General features: G+C 41.2%; 1 protein-coding gene across 1 annotated transcript in view; it reads left to right on the forward strand.

Moving 5' to 3' along the window:
- Positions 1-2,201: 2,201 nt before the first annotated feature.
- Positions 2,202-10,000, forward strand: part of LOC143038013 (tyrosine aminotransferase-like) — a 32,986-nt gene continuing 25,187 nt past the window's right edge. The window contains exon 1 of the mRNA XM_076206845.1: positions 2,202-2,991. Within this exon, the coding sequence (XP_076062960.1) occupies positions 2,859-2,991 (133 nt within the window). The 5' untranslated portion in view covers positions 2,202-2,858. The remainder of the gene's footprint in view (positions 2,992-10,000) is intronic.

Consider the following 10,000-nt stretch of genomic DNA (forward strand, 5'->3'; position numbering starts at 1 on the left):
CTAGAAGAAGGAAAAGGAGCCAAAGAAGGACTCAGGCAAAGAGTCGAGGAGAAGGAGGAGGATGGTGATGAAGTATGTTGTTAACCAGCGATTCTGTCCTTGGGGTTCGCACGGGTCATGGAAAACCTGGAAAGTCATTGAATTTGACTGATTTTTTTCAGGCCTTAAAAGTCGTGGAAGACCTGGAAAGTCACTGAATTTTTTTCTGAAATATTTCTTAGGCCTTGAAAGTCAGGGAAAATTATTGTTTTTTTTTTTAAGTCGTGGAAAACCTGGAAAGTCACTGAATTTTACTTTGATATTTTGCAAGCCTTGATGGTCTTGGAAAACGGGTGCTCTCGTTAAAAAGTCATGGAATGTCAAAAATTGTGGAAATTCGATTGTTTTCTCACCAGAGGTGGAATACATAGAAATATTTCAAACATTGTCTTCCCGTCGAAATAACAAGAAAAGCTGATTTTTTTATGGTACACCCTGTATATAGTTTCCTTCTCTATAATGTAAAAACTTTGTTAAAAAGTCATGGAAAAGTCATTGAATTAGGCTGGAAAGGTCATGGAAAATCATGGAATTTAATGAAAAGATTAAGTCATAGAGGTGGCAAAAGAGACACATGAGGAGGTTAGGAGAACGGAGAGATAACAGAATCTAAAATCGATCAGCATTCTCCTTTTTACCGTAGGCTTGGCTTCAGTCACAAGAGAATTCTGAGTGACTCTGGTCCGTAGGGATTTCCTTCAAGCCCCTGGTATACTGCCTGCATAAAGCATGCAGTCAGTACCCCGTATGGAGGGGTTGCGGAAGAAGGTTGGGGAGGGCGGCTGTGAAGGCCTTGAGAGGCCTGCCCGATGGTCTCTGGAGTCGGATAAAGATGGGGGGGCCGGGGGTCGGGGTGAGGGCTTGTTGATCACGTGATTCGGAAGTGGTAGAGGTGGAGGATAAAACGAGGCAGGAAAGTCGGGCTGTACTTCGTGGATGACAATTCACTCATATCTGTCCTTGGGCCAAGAAAGCTGGAGAGGGTCTGCTTCTGTCGTTGGAAACAATGTCGCGCTAGAAAGCCGGAGAGGGAGACAGAGAGAGAGAGATCGGGAGGGAGAACTAGAGAGAGGAAGGCCCCGTTTTGATCCGACATCTGCCCCTCTCATCTGAATAAAGTCCCCTTGGTTTTAGCCAGAACGAAGTATACAGAGACCACTACCGCACCAAAGGCGCTCAGAGACGAGTTGGAGAGAATGATCGAAGTAGTACCTCCGACGTACCGACAAGATTACCGTGGCACAAAAGGATTTGTGTTCCAGAACACAGAAACTGGAAGACCGCGGCCCTACAGCTGCTGGCAACGGTCCTCGGTCCCCCGTAGAGGAAACATTGCTTTAGGTCCGGTCCGGAAGCAGATTGCCAGCCCATCGGGGCTGCACCTCCAGTTGGAAGCAAGGATGTTGATGGGATAGGAAGACAGGCTGAGGGGATTCGATTCTCTCCCACGTCTCGCATTTTAGTCAGTGTGGGTTGCGCACTTAAGAGTAGATAGAAAATGGAGACTATCTTGGCGGGGGCGGGGTAGGGTGGTGGTTATTTCTTCGATTTCTTTATCTGTTCATTCACTTGTTATTCATTTATTTATTTATATCTATTTATTCATATATTCATTTATGTGTTAATTTATTTGTTTATTTATTTTAGCCAGCTGGGGTTGGGAAGCGGGGGTTTTGGGGGGCATCTGAGAGAATGAAGGTAGATATAATGATTATCTGGGGAGATGGGGGAATAGATGTGGGGGGATGTGGATGGGGAGGAAAGGTGGGGATGTCTATGGAGAGAATACGGTATTTCTGCAGGTAAATGTGGAGTTTGAGTGAGGACATGGGGAATCATGGGGTGGGGGTAGGGGGAGTCTACCGAGGAGGGGGGGGGTGGCAGGTAAATTAAGAAATAGAGGGCAGGGTGATGGGAGGAATTAAGGAAATGTGAGGGGGAGAAGGGTGGGGGGAGTTGAGTTGGGGTGGGTGGAGGGTTGGGGGAGTATACCTGGGGGGGAGGTATGTTAAGAAATAGAGGGAGGAGGGTGATGGGGGAAGTAAGGAGATGCGAGAGGGAGAAGGGTGGGAGGTGTTGAGTTTGGGGGTGGTGGGGAGATGTGGCGGAGGGTGGGGGGATTGGGGAGGGTAGGGGGAGTTCTGGCCGGGGAAGGAGATCGCTCAGAGAGCTTCTCAGTAGTCAATCCACAGGGCTCTTGGCCGCTGCACCTCGGCTCTCCTCTGTCTCCTGACTGTTCTTCGTTCTTTGGCTGTCAAGGAGGGGAACAGTGTTCGGTTGCTGTGGCAGCTATTGGAGATCGCGAGGTGAAGAGAGCCCTTGTGGGGGGCCTAAGTTTTGCTGTGGGATTTTTTTTTTTTTTTTTTTTTTTTTTTTTAAGTCGCCCGTTTGGAGTCGCGGCGTCTTGTGTTACTTCTTAGCATTGGAAGGGATTTACTTTCACTTTCTAGTACTGCTGCAAAGCAAATATAGAAAAATATATATAGTACTGAACAAGCCAGAACTCGCAGTTTTTTATTTTTTTTTATTTATTTATTTATTTATTTTTTTTTTTTATTCTTTGGGGGCAGCAAATCAAATTAAAAACGAAACCAGTTTAACAAGCCCAAACACAAAGATTTCCTGTCGAAAACAAAACAAAAAAGACAAAAAAAAATTTTTTTACTTAAGCCCCGAGCTGGAAGTCTTCTTTTTCGAGTCAGTTTTGACAAAACAGGAAGACTATTGTGTTTCGACAAGAATAGAGATTTTGAAGAAAAAAAAATCGGAGGGCGATATACTTCTTTAGGAAATTTGGAACTCCAGTAACATTCATCGAGATGCGTGACCGAAGTACCTGGAAAGTTGAGGCCTCTTGTTATGCCAAGAAGACCTTCAACCCCATTAGGAATATTGTGGAGAACCTGGTCATCGTGCCCAACCCAGAGAAACAAATGATCGCTCTCTCCATCGGTAAGATTTTTTTTTTTTTTTTTTTTTTTTTTTTTAATTTTTGGTTCGGAGCCTGTAGCGTCGATTTTTTTTCTTCCTCTTTTCTTCTTTTGCATAAATTAGTTTATTCGTTGTTATGGCGTCCCTTTATAGGGTTTCCCTTGGCTGTCGCCTCATGATTTTATTCAACAGAGGATGCATGGTCCTAGCGATGGGTTTTGTTACTGATTCCCCCCTTAATCTTTTACCTCAACCTCAAATGTCACGTTCTACCTGTTACCGACCTCCATTTTGTCATATTCCATATTACCTACTGTATCTTCATCTCATTTTCATTCAGGCTTCTCTGATTTCCACACATCACCAATCTATCTTGTCCACCTTTTCTCGTGTCCAATCACATTTTTGATCCACCACGTGTGTCACTGCTATTCCTTCATCTTGTTTATGTTGTTGTTATTATTATTATTAATAATATTGATACTATTATTATCATTATTACTATTATTATTATTAATAGTATTATCATTATTATTATTATTATTATTATTACTGTTATCATTATTATTATCAATATTATTATCATTATTTTACTATTATAATTCATTATTATTATTGTCATTATTATTATCATTATTATTACTCTTATTATTATAATTATAAGAATTATTGTTATTATTATTACTATTATTATTTAAAGTATATACAGGCAGTAAGTCTTCTAATACACAAATTTTGTTGAAGGTGATGCTGTTTTCTGCATTAATAATTTTCTTAGAGATACTTTCTAAAGATCTCACTAATCGCCGTGTAGCAGGGTCGAAACTCTGTAGAACTCGTGCGTAGGTGGACATATTCTCCGATCCGGATTTCGGCTCAACTGAGCCTTCTCCAGGGAGTGTGTCAAATGTCAACAAAATGCGATATTTGACCACGCGAAATTATTAGACTAGAGGAGATCAACAAAGTGCGATATTCTCCCCTAGTCTAATAATTTCGCGTGGTCAAATATCGCACTTTGATGACATTTGACACACTCCCTGGAGAAGGCTCAGTTAAGCAGAAATCCGGATCGGAGAATATGTCCACCTATGCACGAGTTCTACAGTGTAGACCCTGCTACACGGCGATTGGTGAGATCAAGAAAGTATCTACAAGAAAATTATTAATGCAGAGAACAGCATCACCTTCAACAAAATTTGACTATTGTTATCATTATTATTATTATCATTATTATTATTGTCATTATTATTATCATTATAATTATTAATATTATTATTATTATCATTATTATTATTATTATCATTATCATTATAATTATCATTATCAATAATATTATTGCTATTGTTATTCCCTTGTTACTTATCCTTTTCCTCATTCTCCTCCTCCACTCCCTATTGCCAACATCTTTTTTCGTTTTGCTGTTTTGATTTAGTTTATCTCAATCCCCCCCCTCCCCTCTGCTGTTCACACACGCACTTTGGTCTGCTTCCTTCCTCCTTCCCCCCACTCCCATGTTCTATTAATATCACCAACCAAAGTGTTCTCAGTTATCTGGACCATTCAGTTTCATATACGGTTCAAATGATTCTTCAGGATCTCTTGTCTCATCAACCACATATCCACCGACACCCACACACCAAATCCACGTATGATCTTGATTTGTTGCAACATCCTCCTCCTTTTTTTTTTTTTTTTTTTTTTTTTTTTTTTTTTTTTTTTTTTTTTTTTTTTTTTTTTTTTTTTTTTTTTTTTTTTTTTTTTTTTTTTTTTTTGTCTCGGTTCACTTTAGTCCTACCACATTCCACCAATATAACCGTCGCATCACCATCTCCCTTCTACTTTTCCTTCTCGTCTCCACTTCTTTCTCCTTATCCTCGTCGTCCTTCTCTTCTTCCTCGGCTACTCCAACACTACCTCCTAATGTTCCTTCCTCCTCTTCTTCCTTCTTTTATCCTTTGTTCTGAACCTCACCTCTCTCTCTCTCTCTCTCTCTCTCTCTCTCTCTCTCTCTCTCTCTCTCTCTCTCTCTCTCTCGCTCTCTCTCCCTCCCTCCCTCTGTATGTATTTGTATATCTTCATCTGTCTACTTCTCTATTTATATATCCATATGTGTATGGATCCTTGTATGTGTGTACGTATGTGTTTTTCTCTTTATTTCTTTCTGTAGCCCCTCCTTCCCTTTGTATGTATATGTCTATTTATGTACTTATGTGTGTATGCATGTTTACATATGTGTGCGTATGTTCTCTTTCTCTCTCCCTCTCTCTCTCTCTGTCTCTGTCTCTCTCTCTCTCTCTCTCTCTCTCTCTCTCTCTCTCTCTCTCTCTCTCTCTCTCTCTCTCTCTCTCTCTCTCTCTCTCGCAAGCTTTCCTTCTCCGTCCTTCGGGGTTCAGAGTTCATTACTACGGCCCCAGAAGACAGAATGGTCGTAGTTATGTTCATTTATTCGAGTGTGTGAAACCATGCATGCATGTAACATACGTGCACTCGTGCATGTGTTTGTGTGCACGAGTATGTGTGCGTGTGTGTGTGTGGTGTGTGTGTGCGCGCGCGCGTTTGTGAACATGTATGTCAACGTGTACATATGTCTATTGCATGTAAATACAATCCTTCGTGTTTCCGTCCACGTGTGCACCCGTGTGTATGTACACATAAGGAATAGTTTGTGCTTCCCCCATTTACTACATGTAATCGACCTCATAAATTACATACTCGTATGCATGTTTGAGTTCGTCCTCTCAGCGAAGGAGCTGACGACACGACATTGCCGCCGAGTTCACACTACCGGTTTGAACCGCGGCGGTTCAATAACATTGTAAGTCCGTGGAGGCGCTCACGCACAGCCACGCAGTTTTCCCTTGATTCTGCAGTACCGCCGCGGTGTCCGCGCGGTTCAAACCGCTTGTGTGAACAGGTCCTAAGGCGTCAGCGTTCTGGTCACCCACCAGCTCTCTCCGACGGAGCTGTTGGCCTTGAGGAGGCAAAGCTGCCGGCAGCTCCGGTCTCCGCCGCCGTCGACCGTTTTGAGTTCGTTGGCTCAGAGAACGACTTCGGATACAATCTATTTTTTTTTCCCAAATGTTCAAATTACTTCTGCATCATGTACTGAAAAGCTGAACTAAGAGTAAACCTAGACGAATGTTAGACGCATTTTTAGATGTTTTTAGGGAAGTCTAGAATACTGTAAGCGAATTCTTGTAGCTAACCGAGCCCAACAAAAGTTGAAGAAAATCTGCCCAGTGTAAAACGGCCCTCACTGTCTGACTAACCCTCAGCTACACATTGCGCATCACGGTTTCGGAACGCGTGATGGACTCGTGATCGACGGATTATACCCTCCCGGATGAGAACTCAAAATTCGTACATATACAGGTTTATGGATGGTGCTGTAACATTATTTATATACCACACACTTATCCCCTTGCTCAATAGGGACAGTAAGTGCGTGCAGTGGGTTGAAGTTTTCATGTCTTGAACGGAGGGCGCGAACTCGGTACTGCAGTGTGCTTGCCAACGACGCTTACCACTACAACAGCTGTGTGCTGGTTATGTTCAGGGGGCCGAATATATATTGTCCTACTGTACGCATTGATTCCCCCTTGGAAGGGGGAAAAAAGCCTTGGTATATGTATGTATATATATATATATATCACTTGGACAAAATGTAGTGGCACACTTGTAAATAATAATCATGAAGAACCCACAGTCGGAATAAAAGGAAACTTAAAAGAAAGTATAACTTCAATATTTCGGCTAATAGCTATTAGCCGAAATATAGAAGTTATACTTTCTTCTAAGTTTCCTTTTATTCCGACTGTGGGTTCTTCGCTATTAGTATATGAACATGTATAACGATAATAGTAAGAAAACGATATTATTTTATGTGTGTGTATATATATATATATATAGAGAGAGAGAGAGAGAGAGAGAGAGGGGGGGAATGTAAGAAAGAGAATGTGAGGTAACGACTTCAAGGATAGAAGCGCTTGATCGTCGTCGCCAGCGAAGCTTAGTGGCAGTCATCGGCCTGAAACACAATGGCAAACGCCGACAAGACTGTGAGAATAAACACCGTGTGAGATCGAAACCTTTATTGGTACCAATAAAGGTTTCGGTGTTTATTCTCACAGTCATCGGCCTACTTAGCCCACCAGATGCGACAGTCCCGCATACAGTGCTCACGTGCCGTCGGGACTTTGTAGTTCACGTCTGTAAGCAATAAGTATCCATGGGCAGAACATTGAGGCTGTTTAGTCAGTAGGGGCCGAGCGATGCCATATGTCATAGGAAAGTACCAAGAAAATGTATTGGTTGATGTAATGAAAGCGTAGGTAAGATATTGATTATCCGTTACAGAAACATTGACAATACTGTGTCTATATTGTCAATAACTTATGATCATGTGTGTCGAATGGTATACCTTCTCTTGACGATAAAGGCCTTGACCTGGTGTCTGCCATTTCTTCGGGCTGTACGAGTGCGTTGGGCAAAGGTAACCTCTGCCGCTCCTGTGACCCCACTGGCGTGCCTACGCACAATCATAAATACTAATGGTAGTTCGAGTCCTGCTAGTCAATGCTTGATGGTAGTGTGTATATATATATATATATATATATATATGTATATATACAGAATATATATATATATATATATATATATATATATATATATATATATATATATATATATATATACGTGTGTGTGTGTGTATGCGCGCTTACACATTTTTTGTCTTATCCTCGGCAATTGTAATTGCTATTTCGAACTGTTTTTTTTTTTCATTATCTGCACTTCATGTATATTGATTCATTGCCAAATATATATATATATATATATATATATATATATATATATATGTGTGTGTGTGTGTGTGTGTGTGTGTGTATGTATATATATACATATCCATATATATATATATATATATATATATATATATATATATATATATATATATATACATGCATACACACATATGGTGAAAGTGAATGTTTAGAGATTAATGTAAAGCTTGCCTCCGGGTTATGTGAAGTTACTTTGGTTGTCCATATGAATGGCAAGGGAAGGGAAATAAATTCAAGAGATTTAGTAATGGTGTGAGAATATTGAATGGCACGAGAAACGAGCCACTTGTTTGCGGATGGCGCTGCACTTGTGAAAGGTTCAAAGGAGAGAAAGTTATCTGGTAGAGTGGACCAATGCTGGTGTGGTTTGGGCACATGGAAATGATAAGTGAGCAAAGACCATCGGTGAAGACGTGGGGGTAAATCAACTTCGGCTGTCGGGCCTTGCAGTGACTAGGTCTGCCTCAGTGAGCCGATGAAATAGGATTTCTTCTTCCTCCTCCTCCTCCTCCTCTTCTTCTTCCTCTTATTCCTCTTCTTCCTCCTCCTCTTCTTCCTCTTTTTCTTCTTATTACTCTTCTCCTCCTTCATCTTCTTCTTCTTCTTACAATTCTTTTTCATCTTTATCTTCTTCTTCTTCGTCTTCCTCATCCTCCTCTTCTTCCTAATATGGGTGTATGGTCTGATGCGGCTAGTCCCCTTATAAGATTTAGGGGGGGGGGTGAAGTCCTTTGATACATAAGTATTCAGTATACATGTGTGTGTGTGTGTCCTTTCGCAAGGCATTCCCCATAGTCCTTGATCAAGGGATTCTGTGACGTAAAGCCGAACCATCATCATCATATTATGTATATTTGTAAATAGGCATATATGTCCAGTTTATTAAAAAGTAACTGGCAACAATAGAGCTAGATACCTAGTAAAGTTGGTCGTTCTATATCAGCTATACTTTAATAACAGGCAGAGAACGCACGGTGACATGAAAAAGTTGTGTGTGTGTGTGTGTGTGTGTGTGTGTGTGTGGAATTGGTATGCATGGGGCACAATGATGTTGCCATATTTAGTGTATTGCTTTTTATACAAAAACTTGCGACCGGTTTCCGCTCCCGCCTCGCATGCTGCAGGTCTGAGTTCGAACACTTTTCCCTTGGCACATCGAGCACATAGGGTTAAGGTGACGAGTGTCGGTCGCAGCTGATTTCATCCTGGTATGAGCATTTTATTTTGTTGGAAAGAATAACCGGTAAACTGTTGCCACAAGAGGAAAGGTATTAGGATATAACGGAAGAACGCACCAGCAACTATAAGCCTACATTGGGTGAGATAGGAAATGAAGGGAATCTCAAGTTATGTCAGGTCAAGCCAAGAAGACCCATGAACCAAGGTCAACATGGGTCACGGGAGAGGGGGCACTGCATGAGAGGGAGGGGGGGACGAAGGGCTAGTGAGTTGAAGCCGGAGAGGATGGGTGATAATTGGGGAGGGGGGAGGGAAGTCGCGGTCTTTAGCAGCCATGTCGGTGGATGAACGATACTTGTTCTACCTTTTGCAGTCAGGAGAAAAAGAATAGAGTGGTTTGGGGAGAGAGGGAGGGAGAGTGTCAACGAATATATGGCTCTTATATAGTATTCGAAAATTAAATATTATTTTTGTAAATTATAATACATCAACGTAATAACTATTTTTCTTAACGGAAATCAATAACAGAAAACGTTGTTAAAAGCTATGCACAAACGAACGAGGTCGCGTCGACTCCTTAAGACGCCATTTTTGTTTTGATAGATTCGGAGGTCGAAGACGATGACGTTGACCCTGATGACCTCTAGAATTACAGGTACCGCATTACTAATTGCAGGTTAGGATAGGTAAGTAGGTTAGGTTACATTAGACCAGTAGTTCTAATTTTTTTTCTCTCTCTTTTTTTAGCCATGCCCTATCTAATCACCTTTAAAATCCTGATGTCCCCCATGTAGTGATACACCATTATTATCATTTGATAAATAAACTCCCATTGAGCTGAAAAAACATAAAGCCTTGGTTTAAAATCACTTCAAAAGAACAAGGCATTAGTGAAAAAAAAAAGACTTTCTCAATTGCCTTCAATTGCCCCCCGCAAAAAATCATATTGGGCACCTGCGGGGCGTACACCCCACATTGAGAAGCACTGCAATAGACGAATTTATCAT

This window comes from Oratosquilla oratoria, chromosome 23 (genome assembly GCF_046742065.1).
Source record: "Oratosquilla oratoria isolate Oo_2021 chromosome 23, ASM4674206v1, whole genome shotgun sequence".
Taxonomy (NCBI): domain Eukaryota; kingdom Metazoa; phylum Arthropoda; class Malacostraca; order Stomatopoda; family Squillidae; genus Oratosquilla; species Oratosquilla oratoria.